General features: G+C 49.5%; 1 protein-coding gene across 15 annotated transcripts in view; it reads right to left on the reverse strand.

The window, feature by feature from the left end:
* Positions 1-506: 506 nt before the first annotated feature.
* Positions 507-21874, reverse strand: part of DYSF (dysferlin) — a 234093-nt gene continuing 212725 nt past the window's right edge. For all 15 annotated transcript variants that reach the window (XM_057558086.1, XM_007175528.3, XM_007175525.3 and 12 more), the window contains 5 exons: positions 18416-18515; positions 7804-7982; positions 6111-6220; positions 4550-4697; positions 507-785 (listed from right to left, as the gene is read on the reverse strand). In XM_057558086.1, the coding sequence (XP_057414069.1) occupies positions 747-785; positions 4550-4697; positions 6111-6220; positions 7804-7982; positions 18416-18515 (576 nt within the window). In that variant the 3' untranslated portion in view covers positions 507-746. The remainder of the gene's footprint in view (positions 786-4549; positions 4698-6110; positions 6221-7803; positions 7983-18415; positions 18516-21874) is intronic.

Here is a 21874-nt window from a genome sequence, read left to right on the forward strand (position 1 = left end):
GTCAGCCCGACAGCTAATGCGATGCTCAGACCACAAGAAAAGGGTGCGTTTATCCAGTCCAGATCGTTAAAACAGGGTGAGGAAACAGAAGGAGCGAACCCCAAGAAATCCCAAGAGCATGGGAGACAAGGTCACAGCCAGGGGTCCAGCAGCCCTCCCAGCCTGGAGAGTTTTTCCGAGGGGCTCCATGTGCATAAGTAGAACCTCTTCCCGGGCGTGGTACAGGGAACTGCCCACCCAAGCAAAGATCACCGTGGGTGAGGAGATGCCTGAGGAAGGAGGGCACGGGGTGGAGGGGCGTCCCGGAAGCAGAACAGGCTGGGTCTCCAGGCAGGCCAGACATCAAGCCTCCAAGCCCCCGCCACCCCTACCAGTCTTACCGAAAGATACACAGTCCCACCGGGAACGCTGCAGAGATGGCAAACACCCCGCACACGCGCCCACCCAGACATTGCCTGCACAGTCACCCCATTCAGGTACCACAGAGACACACACACCAACGCCGCTTTGTGGTTAAAACTGTTTTATACTGAAATACACATGGGCTGATCCCCAAAAGGGTTGGGTTGGGGGAGAAAGAAATGATGAAAGCGGGGTGACCGCAGGGCTCGATGTCGCCAACACTTGGAGCACGTGCCAGTCCCTCTCTCTGGCTGCCCACCCTGGCAGGACGGTGAGGCCTGGACATCTGGAGACACCCGGCTGAGCAGGGCAGAGGAGGCAGCCAGTCCTGGGCCCGAGGGTCCTCAGCTGAACGGCTTCACCAGCTTCATGGCAGTATAGTTCTGGAGGGAGGGGGGAGAGGCAGGGACAGGTGGTGACAGCTGCCAGGGAAACGGAGCTGGGAAAGGTGGCTGATCCACTCAGCCACCTGCCTGCACCTCTCCCCCATCATCCCCCAGGCCACACTCAGCTCAACACTCCGCCCGGCCAGCGCTCTCGCTGTCACACAAGCCCACACTCTTGCCCGGGGGCCACAGCGCCTGTATTGCTCTGGCTTCTCCCCCAGTCACTCCAGGGCCCACTCCCAGGTTCTGCCCAGCTACCAAGAGGACTCTGCCCCTGGCCAGGCCAGGCCCGGCCTTTTCCATCAGACAGGTGGCCTGAAGGCACGGCTGTGCTTCTCCCCACCCTCCTCCCACACTCCCCAGCGCGGGAGCCCGGGGCTCGTTGGCCACCATGCTCCCGTCCAAAATGCAGAGAGAGAGTTGGGGCGGGGGGTATAGAGGGATGACCCACAGCGCGGGCTAGCCCTAGAGACGGGTCACCCCTGATTAAGCCCTGGCTGCTGCAGGCCTGGCAGGAATCTCCCCTCCCCACTCCTCCCCCCAAAACCATGAAAACACATACAACACAACACAGGGCTCCTAATTGGGACAGTATGTTCCCCAGCGCCGCCCAGGAAAGCCAACTCTGGAAACAAAGCCGCCGCTCCTTCCCTGCCAGATCGCCTCCTGCCTCCCCACACTGGCCCTGCTCCCGGCTGCCTCTAGGGCAGAGCTGGGAGGAATCAGACAGGCTGCCCTCCCTGTCCCCCTCCCAGGGGAATTTCCAAGAGGGTGGGAGATTAGGCCAACTGGCGGGGAGCCCCTCTGCACCCAGGCCTCTGCCCCGCAAGGCCTGAGAAGCCAGGTGATGGACGGTCACAGGTCTGGCATCCACCAGGTGACTGGGTGACTTGGCTGGAGGCAAGCAGGATATGCCCAGCTTGTAGCAAAGGCCTGCAAGCAAAAGTAGTCTGCAGTCTCAGACCCAGGCTGCCCTACAGCCCTCGCCTAGGATCTAACCCCACATGCCAGCTCTGGAGAGAGAAGGCAGGGTTGGTATTCGAAAGAGGACAATTCCTGAAGATCTCAAAGGAGACTGATGCCGCTGCTGGGGACTCAGGACACAGGGAAGAGGCTCTGATCAGGGCCTGCCCCCAGGGCCTTGGGATAAGGCTGCCCCAGGGACGAGAAAGGACCACAGGCTGGAAGGGACTGGAAATCTTCCGTCCATCTCCCAGCCAAGCAGCAGGGCCTCCTTCCCCAGGTCCCTGAGGCCTGGTCTGCAGCCCTAGTGCCTTGCAGGGGCGGGGCCCAGCTGGCCAGGGCACGGGGCCGGGCACAGGAAGGGTGGTGGTGTTGTTACTTTGAGCCCGCCCCTGCCCTCCCCCCAGCTCTTCAGCAGAAGGCTGGCTTGACATGCAGCCCCCCCCGGGGAAGGCAAAATCGCTCCCCTATCCACAGTGCTAGTCACAGCAGGTCAGCGCTGACCTATCCCAGCCCCTTCCTCACGCGACGGGAGGGCCTGGCCAAGGTCACCGGGGAGCCACTGACAGAGCCAGAACCCAGCCAACGGCTCCTGACTCCATGTGGCGCTCTGTCCCGCACAGCAGCGATGCTCAGACCTTGATGTTCCCGAGGCAGAGTCTCCTCGGCAGGCCTGGGGCCGGCCCAGGACTCTGCATTTCTTCCCAGCTCCCTGGTGCTGCCACTGCTTGCTCCTCAGACCACCTCCTCAAGGAGCGAGGGTCTGCACCAGCTCCCCTTTGCCCGCACTCCCCGGCCTCGCCTCACGGTGCGGCGTTAGGCTGTACCCTGTGCGCCCCCTCGCCCCTGGCTTCACTGTGTCTCCTCGTGGACCGACAGCTCCCAGGGGCACGGGCCCCGCCAGCCTCTCCCTCACCCACACAACACGCCCTCACCTCCCGGACACACTTCGCGCGCTAATAAGGTCTTCGCCTGAACCGAACAGCGGCTGGGTGTACTCAACGTGAGAGGAGGTATAAGCCTGAGGACAGGCCAGGTGAGGGCCACTGCGCCTCCCCAACTCGGCCACTGGGCCCTGCCCCAGGGGAGGAGACACAGGGGACCGGAAGGGGAGTCCTGGGCCCACCCCCTGAGCCCAGGTCACTGCCAGGGCAGCTACACTCCCGGCACCACACTTGCTCGTGCCCTTCCAGGGCCCAGCAGCTAACCTTGTACTTGTAATCTGTCCTCCTTTGCTTCAGGAGGGCCCCCCAGACCGAATGAGCTTCAGGCCTCCCCAACCTGGACCCGCCCCTGGGCCTCAGGCATGTCTGGCCAATGGGCCGTGAGTCGTCTTGCTGAGCCTCAGAACGGTCTCGGCCTGGCGCTGCAGGCGACACAGTCAGCAGAGACGAGGGCCCGGCTCGCGGCCCAGCTCATGGTCCTCCCAGCTCTAGACCCTCCTTTGTCACTTAGGGTCCAAGGGGTAGCCGGGGCCTGGACGTGCAAACCTCACCATCCTTTCTGCTGCTCCCACAGTTCATGATATTAGGGCCTGCAGAGGACTGTTGCATGGTTTTAACCGTCCTCCTCGTAGGAGGCGTGCTCTGCTGGTACAACGCCTTGCCAGCTACGGCGGGAGAGCGCTCTCGGGCGCCTCCTCCTCCTCCCGGAGGATGCACGAAGCAAAGAGCTCACAGGTGAGTGATTCCCAGAGCGCACCGCCCGCTGTGGGGACCGTGCGCTTGGCCGGCGGCCTGGTGCTGACCAGGGCTGTGGCCGGAACCCCAGGCCGGGAGCTGTACACAGATTGCCATGCAGCCCTGAGCTGGTCCCTCTCCTCTCTGGATGTCTGTTTCCTTCCATTCAAATAAGGGTGACATGGAGTTGAGCACACCATTCCTCTACTTGTATACGATTTTGAATTTTTCGTATTAAAAAGTTTCAAAAATGTAAAGAATATTAAAAATCAGGTATCAGCCTGGGGACACTGTGATCCCTTCAAGGCCTGAGGTTCTAGAGACACCGGGGGTGTTGCTGTGAGGAGCAGGGAAGCACAGGCAGGGAAGGGAGCTCCCGATCTTCCTCCCTTGGGAGGGGCCCATGGAGCCGGGCACAGCAGTCCCCACGCAGGGGGGCCCTGGCCACTCTTTGTCAGGCATCAGCTGGCTTCTTAGCAGGTGAAAGGGGCCCCAGTGTTTACTGTGCCCAGTGAGAGGCTCCTTGCCCGCCCCCTCCTCGCCCACACCTTGCCCCACGCCCACCCCACCGCAGCAGGCAGGACACACTTTATCAGGTCCCCGGGGGGACAGTGACACCCTCTGCAGCCCCAGGTCCTCAGCAGGTGCCATCCTCCCAAACAGAGGGCCTGCCCCTCTGCTCTGCCATCCACACCTTCCCTTCCCTTCCTGACCCAGCTCCACACCCTCCTTCTAGAAGGTTCCCCTGCCCATGCCTGCCCAAGGGGCCTCGCCTTCTGCCAACCCCTTGATTACACAGCCCCTCAGGGGCTTGCTGAGCATGCTGTGTCTCCCCATCAAGGGCAAGAACTCAGATTCCCTCACTGGACTAAGAGCTCCCCAAGGGTCTCCTACCAGACTGGGGCCTCCCCAGAGTAGGGCCTCTGTCTCCCTCACCAGACCATGGACTCCCCAAGGACAGAAGCTACTTCTCTCCATCAGACACGGGGTGCACTTTGAGGACAATGACAGACTCCCCTGAGACCAGAAGCTGCTGGAGGTCAAGGGCTGTACCTCCCACGTCAGACCAGGAGCTCCTCCAAGACAAGGGTCTGTGCCTCCCCACTCAGGCCTGCTTACCGGGAAGGAGTAGACGAAGATGCCCAAGAACAGCAGGAGAATGAAGAGAATGATGAAGAGGACGATGGCGCACCGGAACCGCCGCCAGAGGATGAACTTCATAGTCTTGTACGGGGAGGTGAACCAGAGGAAGGAGGTGTCAGGGCGCCTGTGAGTGAGATCCCAGAGGTCAGCAGGGTACCTCCCACCAGGGCTGCTCCCTCCGGGTCCTGCTCACAAATCACCCTGGCCCTCCCCAGTCAGCCCCCCAGACCTGCCCAGCCTCCAGGCCCCCAGCCCCTGTCCGCACCTGCATCCCCCTCTCCTCCCAGCCTTCGCTACAGTGTGAGCCCCGCCCGTGTTGCCCTCCTCTTGGTGCTGTCAAGCCCCGCACACCCTCAGGGACCCAGTTCTCAGCCACTCTGTCCAGGTCACCTTCCCTGCCACTCTCTCCTTCCTGACCCACGACTTAATCACAGACTAGAGATTTGGGGACTCGGCAGAGCTTCAAGGGGCTCCACGTTAGGTGAGCTATGGTCCATGAGCCCCAGATGAGCTAAGCCACTGGCCTAGATGCACGTGGCTGGTTCACTGTCGGGGAAGGATGGCAGGGAGTGAACCCAGAAAGCTGATTGTCTCTCATAACCAAGAACCTCAAATCCTTCCCCTAGGTCAGCCTCACAATTCAAAGAGCGGGCAGGATTTTGTGTCTCAGTAATGGCCGTTTTAACATCTGCTTGCGTGCTGCTGGGTCTCCTGGGTCTCTCTTGTCTTTCCACCCAGAGCCCAGCATCCTTGGGCAGGGCTGCCTCTCACTGCTCTGCCAGCCAGTGGCACTCAGGATAGCGCTACAACAAAGTGGGCTGTCTGTGCTAAGTGTGACTTGAGCTGAGCAGGCCGTGGAAAGGGACCCAGCAAATGCAGCCCCTCCCACTCACCCCCCCCCCCCCGCCCCAAACAGCCATCCTTCAGGCTCCGGTAACTGCCTTCAAGGCTTCTGCATCCACTGGATTGGGATGTAGGCCCCTCCCTTAGAGGCCTGTGAGGTAGGGGAGGCAGGGACTAGGCCCCCATTTCACAGATGGGAAAATTAAAGCTGAAAGGCCTTTTGAAAGCCACATTGACACAACAGGAGAGCCACGGAAGGCAGCTTGGTCAGGGAAAGACCTTGGTCAGGCTCCGGGGCCAATCAGACCAGGTGTGAGAATTTCAGCTTCGCCACTTTCCTTGGAATGACCTTATTTAACTTTGCTGTGATTGTTTCCTCATCTGTAAAGCGGGGATACTAATAACGACTCAGCAGGGAAGGTTCCATGACACAACATATACATGCCATGTGACAGCATGCCTGGCCTACGACCAACAGCTACCCAACAGCGCCTGCTTCTGGAACTAGCTGATGAGCCCAGCGTGTCCTGGAATGATGTCTGTCACCTGCCCCCTAACAATGTGTACCCTTGGATGAGTCACACCCCTCTCTGGGCCTTGGGACCTCTGTGCGGCTATACAGTGAGTGCCTCCTGTACTGTGGATACTCCTCCCCATCCCCTTGGGCATCAGGGGTCAGGGGCTGGGCACCAACCTTGGGTCCTCGAGCTTGGGGTTCATGTTGGGCTCATCCCGGCCCTGGCCGGCCGGCCGCTCCTCATGTTCACTCTCGGCTACAATCTCCAAAGTCATCTCCAACTTGCCCTGAGGGGACAAAGGGGACCTGATCAGAGACATAAAGGCTTGGCCCCATGGCTTGGAGAGGAGCCAGGCCAGGACAGATGTAAAGGTCACTTTATGATTTTTTTGAAAAAAAGGTACAGGGTGATCTGATCATAAAAGTACCTGCTCCTTGCAGAACACATAGGAACTACAGAAATGTATAAAAAAAGGAGACTGTCACCCATACTTCTACTATGTAGAGACAAGCACTCTTAATATTCATTCATCAGAGCTATTTTTCTTTGCAAGTATATGAAATATCACACTGTGTATATATGGTTCTATAGCTTGTTTCTTTCTTTTAGGAATATATTTTATTATATAATTATATACTCTTTAAAGTTCGCTTTTAATGCTGTATCTATGCAATGGTTGACGATAATTTATTTAGTAAACCAGTTATTTTGGTTCGTTTAGGTTGTTTCCAACTCTTTGTTGTTATAAATAAACCCTAAATTTTTAATTTTATGGGATTATTTCTTTAGGGGAGATTTTAGAAGTGGGATGAAAAATTTCAAAGGCATAAATGTTGTTAAGTCTCTAGCTATATATTACTAAATTGTTTCCCCAAATGGTAAAAATCATTAGCCTGCCCAATAGAGGTAAATGAGAGGGCCGTCTCTCTGCATCCTCACTAGCAATAAGTGTTTCTATTTTTAAAAAATTCTAATATAATACATAAAAAATGTTTTCACATTTTAAAGCATTCCTTTATGTAATTACTAGGGGAAATGAACCTTCTTAAATATTTAATGGCCACTGTACTGCTTTATGTATTATCTATGTATGCCCTTTGCTCATTTTTCTTTTGAGATATATTTCTTATTAATTGTTATAATTTGTTATACAACATGGATATTTTATTTCAAGGGCCACTTTAGGGATTGGCTGGCTGCCTGCCATTTCTAAGTACAGTTGACCCTTGAACAACACGGGTTTTAACAGCACAGGTCCACTTATACACAGATATTTTCAATAAATGTACAGTTGGCCCTCATTTGCAGGTTTCAGATCTGTAGATTAAACCAAACACAGAAGGTGGACTATGAGACTTGAGCATCCATGGATTTGGTGTCCATGGGGGCTCCTGGCACCAACCCTCTGCGGATACCAAGGAAGGACAGTAAACTCATTTACTTCCTCTGCAGAGGAAGGATGATTCTCCATGGTCCCCAGTCACACCCCTGGGCAGACCTCTGGGCAGGGAGAAGAAGACAAGGACAGTCCCTTATAGGTTCCTGCTCAAATGGGAGTGGCGTGACCCCTGTCCTCCACAGGAAGCCCAGCCAGAGGGGAACCCAGGATACAGATCACTGTGAAGGCCAAGGAGCAGAGTATAAATTAAACAGGGTCCACAGGAGATTAGGGCATCTTTCGATTTAGATAGGCTTTCCTGGGATACGAGCCTCGAGGAGACGAAGGCTGGGAACTGGCAGGGAAGAGAGACAGTGTCTTGGGAAACAGACAGGGAGGGCAGGAGAGAGGGAGAGGAACACGTCTGTGCTCAGCGATTTCTATGGACGAGTCACTCCCGCGTCTCCACCAACAAGAGGGAGCAGACTTACCGCCAGTATCTTCTTCTCACCCTCATCCGCCACACAGGGCCACCAGCCCTTCACTGTTTTCTGTTCAAAAAGGGACACAAACCACTCCGGGTGGAAAGTGTCATCCAGCTGGTCCAAGGAACACTTCTCAGCTGTCTTGGCAGGCTTGGGCATGCGGTTGAGGTCCAGCTGCAAAGAGCCTGTGGCAGAGGAGGGTGCTTTGGCCCACGCTTTCGCAGTCACTGCCAGCCTAGGGCCACCCTGGGGCTGGGCAAGTTCAGCCTCCTCAGCTTCTATCCATGGTCTTAGCCCCATGGCTCAAACTCCACTCCCCACCCACTGCCTCTCATTCCATCTGTACAGCTTCCTATCCATCTATTCATGCATGCATATGCCTGCTACTGTGCCCTGATTGATTCACCCTTAACAGAACTTCCCACCTGCTCAACTATTCATCTTACTATGCACAAATTCACTCATTCACCCATCATCTACATCCATCAACCATCAACTTTTTTAACTGTTTTTAGTGCAGTAAAATATTTATAGATAAGATAAAATTTGTTATTTTAACCATGTTCAGATGTATACTTCAGTGGCATTAATTACATTCACAACATTTTGCAACCATCAGCACTACCTATTTCCATAACTATTTCATTCCCCGCAAACAGCAACTCTGTACCCATTAAGTAATAACTCCCCATTCCCTTCTCCTCTCAGCCCTGCTAACCTCTAAATCTACTTTCTGTCTCTATGAAAAAGCCTATTCTAGACAGTTCATATAAGTGGGATCATAAAAATTTATCCTTTTGTATCTGGCTTATTTCACTTGGCATAATTAGTTTTCCAGATTCATCCATGTTGTAGCATGTATCAGTACTTCATTCTTATTTATGGCTGAATAATGTTCCATGGTATGTATATACCACATTTTGTTTATCCATTCATCTGTTGATGGACACTTGGATTGTTTCCACCTTTTGACTCTTGTGAATAATGCTGCTCTGAACACTGGTGTGCAGATGTCTTAGTCCCAGTTTTTAATCCTTTTGGGTACATAACTAGAAGTGAAATTGCTAGGTCATATGTTTAGCTTTTTGAGGAACTGCCAAACTTTTTTCCAAGCAGCTGTGCCATTTTACATGCATACCACCAATGTACAAGTGTTCCAATTTCTCCACATCCTCTCCAACACTTGTTATTTTCCATTTTTTATTTTTGTTTTTGCTTTTTTATAGGTATAAGTGTTATCTCATTGTGGTTCATCCACCAATTTTTTCATCTGCCCGCCTAGTTATCCAAGCAGCTACCTTTCTATACTGCTTCATCTACTCATCTATTTTATCCATCTTCTCCAAGAATAGCTCCATCTACTGGGTTGAGCTATATGAAAATTCTGGTATTCAACTATCTTTGACATATAAAAACAGCAATTTCATGCAGTTTCACCTAATCCAATTCCAACAACACAAAGTCAATGGGATTGGAGCATAGGTTACTGAAGGGATTAAGTGAGAGAGGTAAATCTAAAAAATATTTTCCAAGGGCAAATTGAAGAAATTCTGTAACAGGGAAGAGCCAAATCTGACTACATGTTGGATCTGTTTCTCTTACTTTAACCTTTGCTTTCCGCTGCTTTTGTTCACTAAAAGGATACTGTCTATACATAATGGCCTGCCTTGGGGAACCCTGCCCCTCTGCCTGAATGTTGAACCAAAGTGCCTTTGCTCGGGGAAATATCCGGAACCTGTCCACCTGTGGATGGCTATAAGAAAGAAGAAATTAACACATCCCCTCCTGGAGGCTGGCCATTCCAGGTGATGTTTGCAAAACTTATGGCCTTTTTACTTTACTTCCTCATCTCCTCCTCCTCTTTGTGCTATAAAAGAAACTGGCATCCAAACCCCAATAAGATGGTTATTTTGAGACATTAGTCTGCCATTTTCTCAGTCTGCCAGCTTTCCAAATAAAGTCGTATTCTTTGCCTCAACACCTCATCTCTGATTCATTGGCCTGTCGTGTGGCAAGCAGAGTGAGCTTGGACTCGGTAACAAATTTGGCAAGCCAGCCAGGAGGCTTGCTGCTTTTGGCTAGCCAGTCCCGGTCAGGGAACATTGTGGCAAGGCCTAGCAGATGCCAGGACCATTTGTCCTGAGGATCTTCCCTTCAAACTTCCCTGAAGCAGCGCCAGCTACCGCAGCACTTGGCAGTTGAAGCAAGGAAAAGACCAACTTCTACGAGTCCACAGACTCAATTTTGTACAGTTAGTCTACCCAATTCGGTAACCAGTTCATCTGTTTTGGTCTTGGTCTTGTTTTGCTTTTGTGTATCCTTTTGTGTTGCGAGTCAATGAACTCGACTTTGTAGGGTAAGTTGCTCCGGCGTGCACACTGGGAACATATTTCCCTCTCAATTTGGGCTTTTTCTTTACGGGATAAGCCAATTTGTTTGATTGGGGTACCCTATTGGAGGGGGGAATTGTTGTTGGACTCTACCTGATTTGGAGCCAGTTCGTTGGGAACTAGTTCGTTGGTTTTGTAGGGTAAGTCTACCCGATTTGGGAACTAGTTTGTTGGTTTTGCAGGGTAAGTCTACCTGATTTGGGAACCGGTTCGTTGGTTTTGGTCTTGGTTTTGTGTGCACCAATGCTAGAATTTGTTTGGGCCTTTTGTGTTGGAATTTGTTTGTGTCTTTTGTGTTTTGGTGTTATCAAACTTCTAAAAACTGGAAATACTCCATCTATCCTGAAGGAGATCCCTTTGGGGTGTATATTAGATAAATGGGCAAAACATAGCCATGAGCCTATGACTAAGAAAGACATGATGTACTATTGTAATAGGGTGTGGACCCAATATATGTTAGGATGAGAAGAATGATGGTCCCTGAATGGCTCACTCAATTATTATATGATCTCGCAGTTAGAAGTGTTTTGCAAAAGAGCAGGCTGTACCAGCAGTTTCTCCAACTGCTTCCCCCCATGCCACCAACATATTCACCGCCTCCTGTTTCCCCTACCCACGGGGATCAAATAGAAGTTCCTATGATAACCCCCAAGGCACAGGGACCTGGTTTAGTATCACCATCTAAGACCCAACAGGACACCCAATTTGGACCAGGGGCCACTTCTACAGCAGGGCAATTTCCCTTGTGCCGACATCCTGTAAGAGGCCAGGGGACTCCCTTGGACTTGAGGCATCCGATTCTAATTTCCCCACAGGAGTCCCAGATAACTTTGACAGTGGAGAACAAGTTGATTGACTACCTTCCCTATTTATCTTAAGAGGCTTGTAAATATTAAACAAAGGGGAAACAAAGGCATCCTAGGGAAAACTTGACTGTATCTTTGAGATGTAAGTGTCCTATCTGGTCTTCTCAGGAATGCTCATCTCTGCCATCTTTTTAAAATGCAAACTTTGAAAAGAGGGCAAAGTAATTTAGAAATTGACTTGTCAAGGATAAATTAAAAACCTAAGTGTCTTTTCTGTAAAAATTCAGCCATCTAGACAAGTGAACTTGATTTGTTCCATCTGCCAGAAACCTGATTTTAATCCAACCTCTTTTTGTAAACTGATGGGTTTTATGTTGCTGTACATGACTCAGGGCTGAAATTTTGAAATAAGAACTATGATGTCTCTGTTTGTTTGTGTCCTTGTATGTGTCTTTGTCTTTGGATAACATTGCTGGGGTTGATTTGCGGATGAGCTCTATTTAATTGGCTTAAAGAAGAGTAAGTTCTTACAAACCAAACAATTCTAAATACAAGAAAAATTAAGCTAAATGAATTTCGGGTTCATGTGAACTGAGAAATATTCAGTATTAATGTTTGTTTGTTGATCTAATTATTATAGACATGTCATTAGAGTCATCAGCATTAAGTATAATACTTTCATTATGCCTAGGTTTAATATAAGCTAAATAATAACTTGTTATATCTGTTGCAAATTTGTCAGCAAGGAAAGTAACTTGATGTAAAGAAACTTTTAAGGAAAGAAAATGCAAATGAGATAAGAGCTTTAGATGCACTTTTTAAAATAATTATCTTTATCTAAAATTAATCTCTCCAGAGCTTCCCTGGTGGTGCAGTGGTTAAGAATCTGCCTGCCAATGAAGGGGACACAGGTTCAATCCCTGGCCTGGGAAGATCCCACCTGCCATGGAGCAACTAAGCCCATGCACCACAACTACTGAGCCTCCACTCTAGAGTCCACATGCCACAACTACTGAGGCCTGTGCTCCACAACAAGAGAAGCCATGACAATGTAAAGCCCATGCACCGCAATGAAGAGTAGCCCCCGCTCACTGCAACTAGAGAAAGCCCACGCACAGCAACAAAGACCTAACACAGCCAAAAATAAACACAAATAAATAAATAAATTTTAAAAAAATAAAATTAATCTCTGCAGATATTCAACAACTTGAAAGTTAGAATTGTGCCAAAATAAATTAATTCATGGAAGGTTTATGGGAAGTGGACCCCAAGAAAAGAGTTTTGTACATGGTCAGGATTGACTAAGTTTAAAATAAATTTAACTGAGTAAATGAATTTTAAAAGTAAGCTGGTGAAAAACTTGAATTTGGCTTTTCTCTCTGTTAGGAAGACAAGGTTTCTTAAGATTCTGAACTGCCTCTGATAACAGATTTTAAGTTTTTCTACCTTTTAAGTGATCTGTTCTGTATTTGCCTTTGAAATCTTTTATCGTTACTTCAGCTAAGTGAATAACTATTGTTTCACAGTGACCTGCGATCCTATCTGACTGTTTAAACACTTTTGATATTTTTTTGACAAAACTTCACAAATCAGGGGCTTCCCTGGTGGTGCAGTGGCTGAGAATCTGCCTGCCAATGCAGGGGACACGGGTTTGAGCCCTGGTCTGGGAAGATCCCACGTGCCGCCGAGCACCTAGGCCCGTGAGCCACAACTACTGAGCCTGCGCGTCTGGAGCCTGTGCTCCGCAACAAGAGAGGCTGCGACAGTGAGAGGCTGGCGCACCGCGATGAAGAGTGGCCCCTGCTTGCCGCAACTAGAGAAAGTCCTCGCACAGAAACGAAGACCCAACACAGCCAAAAATAAATAAATAAAATTTTTTTAAAACTTCACAAATCAAATTATAATGAAGTTCCTTTGAACTCTAGCTAACTTTGGGATGCTTCAAAGGGCCCCTGAAACACCCCAAAGAGAGATATTAACTAATTAGGTTCACTTGGTATGTTGAATTACATGGGAAGTGTCAAATAAGTAATAAATCTTCTTAGGTTATACCGTATGGCAAATGATACAGGTATTCTAGAGATTATGTGGAGTTCCTAAAATTTGATGTGTGCTGGTAAAATGTTATCAGTCATAATTCTAGCTATTATCTAAATGTGTTGCATGTCACAGCACTAACCAAGTTACTTTGTCAATTGCATTGTAATCAGATTTAAACGTGCCTTCTTAAGTCTTTCGTCATTATAGACAGTTATGGCTTCACTCTGATGATGCCTTTGTAAAAATGCTTCCTCTTCAAGAAGATTTATGGAAAGGACTTTGGATAAACACAAGTTTCTGGCTTTCAGGCCATAATGCTGAACTGGCTAAGAAATTGAAGAAATGGGAAACCTGATGGCTTCATAAAGCTGTTAACAAGAAGGATTAGTTACATAGGACTCAGTAAACTGGTGAATATGGTTATAATTTTTACGGTTTCTATCTGAAAAATGACCGGTTTAAATCTGTGTTTTCCAGGTGTAAGGAAAACCTCCCCCTTAAGCTAATTATGACCCACAGTAATTTGGTAAATTACACCTTTGTAAGCCAAATTGTTTGTACTTTGTGTCTCCCTGCTGCACCATGTCTTTGTCAATGTTACTAGCTGCATTACTTATATCCTGTCTATTTTATAAGACTGTTGTCTCTTACAGTACCCAGTGTGTAACAAGGCTTCCAACAAAACTTCTATGGCTAAACATCTTGAGGAAATAGATGACATTTATAATGTAAAATAATTGTAATAGTGTGATTCTAGGTATGGGAAGAAGCAACAAGGGAAAATGTCTCCTGGATCATAATTAGATAGGGGATCCAGAGAATCTTTAATTATCAATAGGGCCTAATCCAAAAACTAGCACTTGGAGTGGCATAACAAGAATTTTCACCTGATCTGGGATGAGCTTCCCAGCGCTGTGGGACAAAAGTTGATCATGAAATGTCTCCCAAATATTGGTCAAAATCCTGACCAAGAGGAGAGGATCTGAGAAATTGAATATTTCCTGACACATCAGTCATTAGCGATTGCAGCCTTCCAACATGAGCCGGTGAACCCTGAGGAAACTCAGGATATGAGAATACAGGATACAGGCCCCAGATAGCTAAGGTGCATATCAAGGGAGTGATTTCAGTGAGCCCAGACTCTTGCATTTTCCCATACATAGAAAAGCGCTAAATTCCTTAACTTGAAGTGCTCCCTCCCAAGCTTGAAGCCCTCAAAATTCCCACTGAATACATCATAACTCTCAACTTTTAAACTGTGAATATTTTTTAAGGCTACAGTGTAAAGGAGACACTTTCCAGAGAGGAACAAAAGAAACAATGTTTGGAACACTGACACCGATGGACACTCCCAGAAAGATCCATCTGATGAAGCAATTAGAACGGCCATCACCCTTTCTTCCACAAGATTGTGGAATGGATATTGACAGTGGGGAATTGTAACAGGGAAGAGCCAAATCGGACTATATGTTGGATCTGTTTCTTTTACTTTAACCTTTGCTTTCCACTGCTTTTGTTCACTAAAAGGATACTGTCTATACATAATGGCATAATGTTTATACATACTATCTATTCTCAGGGAACCCTGACCCTCTGCCTGAATGTTAAACCAAAGTGCCTTTGCTCGGGGAAATATCCGGAACCTGTCCACCTGTGGATGGCTATAAGAAAGAAGAAATTAACACATCCCCTCCCGGAGGCTGGCCATTCCAGGTGATATTTGTAAAACTTATAGCCTTTTTACTTTACTTCCTCATCTCCTCCCCTTCTCTGTGCTATAAAAGAAACTGGCATCCAAACCCTAATAAGATGGTTATTTTGAGACTTTAGTCTGTCATCTTCTAGGTCTGCCGGCTTTCCAAATAAAGTCGTATTCCTTGTCTCAACACCTCGTCTCCTATTCTTTGGCCTGTCGTGCAGTGAGCAGAGCAAGCTTGGACTCGGTAACAATTCTTGAATACCATACAAAGGAGATTAGGTTTTTTTCAGTGTGGAATGCTCAGTTACTGCAAGTATTCATTGACTGGATCTATTTTTCTAGCTTTCTTTCTTTCCATACATCTATCTGCTTTGACTTAACTATCTACATCCCTCTAGAGCTACCATTTGCTGAGCACTGTATCTATCCATTAATCAGGTCATTATTCTATCCAGCATTTGTTCAACTCTATCAGCATTCATCTATCTATCCACCCATCTACACATCTCTCCATCCCTCAACTACAGACGAATGTTTATTTCCCATTTTAAATATGATCCCCAGATAATATTAAGTAAAAATCAGGATATTAAACTATATATACTATATCTACATAAAGACTGTAAGGAAACATAGGATTATTTCCTGATGGCAAAATTACAGATCTTAACTATTATTTTTAAAATAAAAGTAATAAGTACTCAAAAGAAGTAAAATATGTAATTAGAAAATACATTATGAAGGGGGAAAAAAGAAATCTCTTAATAATACTGTAAGTTGCTAAAAGAGTAGATCTTAAAATTTCTCTTCACAAGAAAAAAAAATTGTTAACTACGTAACTTATTTTGGCTATCACTTCACAATATATACAAACATCCAATTAAAAAAAAAGAAATCTATGGAGTTAAAAAGTAGTAGTTTTATTTTTAAAAACAAAAGATGATCCTGTTTAATTTTATTTTGGACACTGTTTTCTCATTCAATAAAATGCAATTTTTTGTTTGTCTTTTTAAAATTGATTTTCTAAAGCCTCACCTCATAAAGGCAAGATTGATAGACTGATGCTAAAAAAAATTATTTAGTCTGTAAACAAAAAAAAAATTCCATAAAAATGTGAAAAGCAATTGAAAACTGGAGAAATTATTTGTAATGTGTCCTTACTATATAAAAAGCTCTGAAAATCAACAATAAAAGAGGACCATCCCAAAACCATAAAAAAGAAAATCCCATCAACAATATGGATAACAAACATATTTTTAAAGTTGTACCTTACAAGTAATGAAGAAATGCAAAGAAAGATAAAAATGAGGTACCACGTTGGCAATTTTTTTTAAAAAAAGATAACACTGGCAGCAAAAATTTAGGAAAAATGGTGCCCTTAAGGCAAACAGGGCACAGGTGAGAATATAAAAATGTAAAATCTTTCTAGAGGGCTATTGAACAAAATGTGTCAAAAACCACTAAAATGTACAAAGACTCTAAAAATCTGCTTCTTAGAGTTCAGGAAAGATATGCACAAAGGGTCCAAAGATGTAAACCTAGGCTGTCACTCACACAGGAAACCCTAGAGATGAGCCGAGTACGCACCTAGGGGGGACTAGTGAGGGTCCGATGGGACATCAGGCGGGACGTTAAGCACCGTGATGCAGATACAATGCAGATGGATAACTTCTGACAGAAAGAATGTTTTTAATATATTGTTTTCCCCAAAATCAAGATCTAAGACAGTATGTGTAACATAAACCAATTTTGCTATCTATATGCCATATATGCATGTGTATTTATATGTATAAAATACACATATAACACATATGTGTTTGCTTGTATAAGATACATGCCAAAATAATAATACACGCCAAAGTGAAGGTTATCTTAGTTATATTAGTGAAGGTTATCTCTGGGTAGTGAGATTATAATAAAATAGGAAGGGGGGCTTCCCTGGTGGTGCAGTGGTTGAGAATCTGCCTGCCAATGCAGGGGACACGGGTTCGAGCCCTGGTCTGGGAAGATCCCACATGCCGCAGAGCAACTGGGCCCGTGAGCCACAATTACTGAGCCTGCGTGTCTGGAGCCTGTGCTCCGCAACAAGAGAGGCCGCGACAGTGAGAGGCCCGTGCACCGCGATGAAGAGTGGCCCCCGCTTGCCACAACTAGAGAAAGCCCTCGCACAGAAACGAAGACCCAACACAGCCATAAATAAATAAAGCACACAGGGGAATTAAAATATGTATATATGTGTGTATATATATATATATATATATATATATATATATATATATATATATATAAATAGGAAGGGGAGGCATTGCTTATCTCCGGTTTCTAATTTTGCCACAGGAATTATGTCTTCCAGAATAACAAGTCAAAGAACAAAAGTCCAGCTTGGTGCTATGATTTTGACACCCTGAATCTTTTACAGGGAAGCTGTGGAGCAGCTCCCAGTCCTCCAAGTTCAGGGGACCAGGCTCGGGGCCGGGGGGAAGTGGGGTGAAGAGCAGCCCGACGGGCAGGCAGCCCTCCTCCCCATTCCTGCTGGGGCTGCTCCTCAGGGCATCCTCTGCCGGGGCCCACGAGCTCCGTGACTTCTGCAATCACGGGCCACCCAGGGAGGGCTCCAGTGATTCGTCCAAGCCCGCCCTGCCCCCAGGTGGCAGAGCAGAACTGCAACACAGGACTCGTGACTTCCTGGACCACCTTTCTCACAGGTTCACTATTTCTCTACTGAGGTGAAATCCATGTAACAAAATGCACCATTTTAACCATTGTAAAGTGTACAACTCAGTGGCTTTTAGTATATTCACAGGGTTGTGAGACCACCAGCACTACCTAATTCCAGAATATTTTCATCACCCCTAAAAAAACACCAGACCCACGAGCAGTCGGTCCCCAACCTCCTCTCCTTCCAATCTCCGGCAACCACTTTCTGCCTCTGTGGATTACGTATTGCGGACATTTCATGTAAAGGAATCATACGATATTTGTACTTTTGCGTCTGGCTTCTTTCACTTGGTGTGTTTTCAAGGTTCACCCCTGGTGTAGCATGACCTCATTTCTTCTTGTGGCTGAATAACATCCTATTGTAGGGATAGGCCACATTTTCCCAGTGAACATTTATAGCTGTGATGGAGCTGCTACTCAGTCCAGCCAGCGGGCCCCACACCTCACCCTGTGAAGGCACCATCTCCACCTCGTCCTCCAGCCCAGCGCTCCCTGTTCCGCAGTCAGGGTTGCCGCACACTTTCCCCCAGCAGAGTCCTGGCCCCAGGTGTGTTCATTTGCTCAGTCTCTGGGGCACAAGGGCGAAGAGAGCCTTGAGCCACTCACTCACTAGACTGAGGTGGCAGGGATCCTGTCACGTGAAAGGCCAGACAGCCAGTGACGGAGCTCCTGCTTGCACTGCCTTCACCCTGCGCTCCCCTCTCTTCCTTCCCTGGGTGCAACCAACCAACATGGCCCAGCGTTCAATGCCACCTCAGCTGGCAGGCCACCCTGCTGGCCACCCTGATCACCCTGGCACTACTCTGTGTCACCGACCTCACTAAGCACCAGGGACCAGTGACCCTGAGCTCCCTGATCCTCCTGCCAGCCTTCCCACAAGGCTTGAGAGAGGCACACAAACATACAGCAGGGGTTCTGGGGCAGCCCCGACAGGCAAAACGGTGCTGACCGGAAATGGTGCTCACCCAGAAAGTCATCAAAGGAGAACTTGTCGTTGTCCCAGATCTGGAATACCACTCGGGCGCGGATCTTGCTCTCTGTCTTGTCCAGACTCCAGAAAGCATCCTGGCCCAGAGGAGAAGCAGAGGAGGAAGCAGGAGAGCAGGATTAGAGAGGAGCAGTGGTCCCTTTTAGCCTGGAAGGCTGCCTGGAGGAGGCAGTGGAGAGGGACGTCCCTTAGGGATTTGCCAGAGCCAGGTCCTGGCAGGAAGACTGCTGAGACCCCAGAGGGCCATGTTCAAGGGCCCAGGAGGGGACCATGCAGGCTCACTTGACATAAGGTAGCTCCTTTAATCCTTGCAAGTCCATGAGTCAAGGTTCTCATTGCCGTTTTACAGATGATGTAACAAAGGCTTGGAGAAGTTAAGAATTTGCCCAAGGTCTGACAGCTAATAAAAACAACATTAATATGCACTTCTTAGGCATCAGCCTCTTCGCACTATGAAATCATTTATGCTTCCAACGACCTATGAGGAGATACTATCTTGAGGAAACAAGAGCAAGTAATTTATCCAAGTCACCCAGCTGGGAAGTGGCAAGCTGGATTCCAACCCAGTCAGTCAGGTTCAAGAGTCTCTTAATCCTGCCCCTGTGATCTTGGGGACAAGGTGGGCTGGCTGGGAACCTGGGTGTCAGGGGGGATCCCCCGACACACCACTGTAAGGGGCTGGCACTGGGGGCAGTGTCCCCAGCCCACCCCACCTTCCCCTCCAAGAGCTTGCCCCGGGGCACATCGAAAGCTCCCGGCGCTGGGAAGTTCACCAGCCCACTGCTGTCCCCTCCCCGCTCCCTCAGACCAGTCAGCCTGGAACAGCACTGTCTTGGGCTTCTCTCCACCAAGGCCTCATGGAGCCGCTGAGGGCTGGGGACGGGCACGCTGAGGCCTGGATCCGCCCCTGGGTCCAGTCACTCTCAACCCAAAGGACCGTCCCTGGGGCTCTCCCACTCACACCTATTCTCTGTCCTCTCACTGTAGCTTTACCTGAGTGGCTGGCAAGGACCCACTGACCATCCCGCAGATGGTGGGTGCCAGGTCACAGCAGGGACCTGGACCCAGTCTCAGGGGGACAGACTCCACGGGAGTCGGGGAGCACTGCTGACCACACAGGGTTTGTCTGGGCCCAGGTGCCCTGTGTACACAGCCTTGGTGGCCACTCCAGATCACGCGGACCCCACAGAGGTCCCGTGACCAAAGACCGTGGCCAGCGCCCCCTGAGGAATGATCACCTTGTGAAGCAGTTGGCTGCAGCCTGGACTGCTGCCTGGGTGGGTGAAGGGGCTCAGGTCCCCACCTGGCCCCTCGCTCCCGACCCCCATCTGGTGCCTCCCCCTTTTCCGGGCCCCAGCCCTCCTGCAGGTGCCTCCCTCCTCTGGCGGGGCTTTTATGGCCAGCTCTGCAGGCCCGCCTGTACAGGACGCCAGCATCCTCCGTGCCTCTGGCCGGCCCGGTTTATGGGCTCAGTAATGAGCCAGAGGTTCAAACAGCCCCTGGTGGGAGCAGCTGGGCTGGGGCTCCAGCCTGGGGATGGCCCCCCAGGTCCCAGGCACTCATTACGTTCCCAGCCTGGGCCCTTTTACTAGCTGTTTATTTGCAGGGTGGGTGCCTGACGCACAGGCTGGCTCCGGTGGGTGTGCTGGGCTCCAGGTGGGGAGCCGGCCGGGGCAACCAGCGGTGGTTCAAAGCAGCCGGATGAAAGGAGACCTTGTACTTTACAACAGTCTCGTCTGGTTAATGGGGTCCCTGGAGGGCCTGCCTGCCAGAGGCGCTGAACCCCTCAGCAGAGGGCTGGCTCTGCAGCAGGACCAAGGAGCCCAGAGGCTGTGCAGTGCCCCTGCACTAACCGCCCCCAGGCTTAGTCCCCTAGCCCAGACCAGCTAATTGGTGCCCCACTGTGGGCACGACTCCCTCCTGCCTCCCAGGGTCCTTTCTCCCAGAGGGACCCGATGGCCCCGTCTCGGGTCAAGCCAGTTCCTCCCTCATGTTCCTGGTTGACTTCAGAACCCCTTGACTGTTCTCAACCTCCTCTTCTGACCTCTGCCACACCCCCCCTCCAGCCACCCTCTCCGGAGCCTGGCACCAAGTGGGGGGAAGTCCCGTTCCCTCAGCCCTCCCCACGCCGGGCGTGCCTATCCCAGCCTCCTCGACGCCTCCAGGCTCAGTATCCCCCATAGCCTTCTCATTCTCCCAAGGCCAGCCCAGGCCTGCGGGCCATCGGGCCAATGGGTCGGTTCCCTCAGCCCCTCTCTTCCTCTGGAACTCCACTGTGGGTCAGCTCAACTCTCTCCCTCCTTGCTGGTGTCTAAAGGGCAGAGATGAAACCCCACTGTTGCCAAAATGGAGCGCCCTCAAATTCTTTATCAGCAATCCCCGTTGGGCCCTCAGAACTGCTGGGTACCACCAATTAGCTCCCTCTCCCTCTGACTTTCACTCCCCCTTTCTCTCCTTCACTCAATAATAGCTGCTTCCCGCCTTTTGTCATTTGTCTCAAATCACCTGCCCCAGTGCCAGGAGAGTCTCTCTCTTCCTACTTTGTAGCAAGGACAGAAGACGCTGCTCCCTGCGACTCCTTGCACCCATCTCCACCTGTCACACCAGAGAGGTGGTCCCGCCTCCCATGTTGGGCAGATTGGCATCTCTCAGCCTCGGTTCCCCAGCCACGCCTCACCCCGTGCAGGGCTTGTTGAGCACGGGAGGTGGCCTGAAGAAGGGCCCGGCCGCCCTTCCCCATTCCCTCCGTCCACAGCAAGGACAGGCACTGTTTGTTTGACTTGGAGCTCTCCCCAGCAAATGCAGCATTTGGTTTGTTATGGAAACACCTTTTGATAGACAAACATGCTGAACAAAGGCAAACAAGATTAAACCTACAAATAGGCTAGGCTTTCCTTGACTGCACAGCACCCAGGGCTGTTGCTAAACTCTGCTTTCTGGTAGGCACCCCTGGGTGAAAGAATTCATTTAACCTTATTTAACCCATATTTTCTTTTGTTTGATGGTTTCAGAGTGTTCAGCGGAACATTCTGGTTTCTCTGAAGTGCAGATGATTCTGTCTGTTGGGTTAGGAAGGGGTCATGGGGGAAGGATGTAATGAAGAGAATAAAGAGGACCTAGGCAGCCGAGGTCCATTACATATTTCCCTTCTTTAAGCCACACAACCGTTCGGGACAGAAAGAGGAGTCACAGAAGCTTTGCCTTGAAGCCCTGCGCCACCTCTGGAAGGAAACGGGACCAGCAGGACCCAGACCTCCAGAGAGGCGTTCACCCTGTGGAGCAGGAGAGCACGTGCAGGTGGAACTGATTCTAGGTGGGACGCGGTAGTTAGAAACTCCAACAGAGGGGCCCTCCGCCTCCAGAAGTTGACTGCCTCACTGTGCTCTGGGGACTGCTCCCTAAGGGCAGGCTCGGGGCCACCACCCGCCTTGGGACC

The sequence above is a fragment of the Balaenoptera acutorostrata genome, chromosome 12 (assembly GCF_949987535.1).
Source record: "Balaenoptera acutorostrata chromosome 12, mBalAcu1.1, whole genome shotgun sequence".
Lineage (NCBI taxonomy): Eukaryota > Metazoa > Chordata > Mammalia > Artiodactyla > Balaenopteridae > Balaenoptera > Balaenoptera acutorostrata.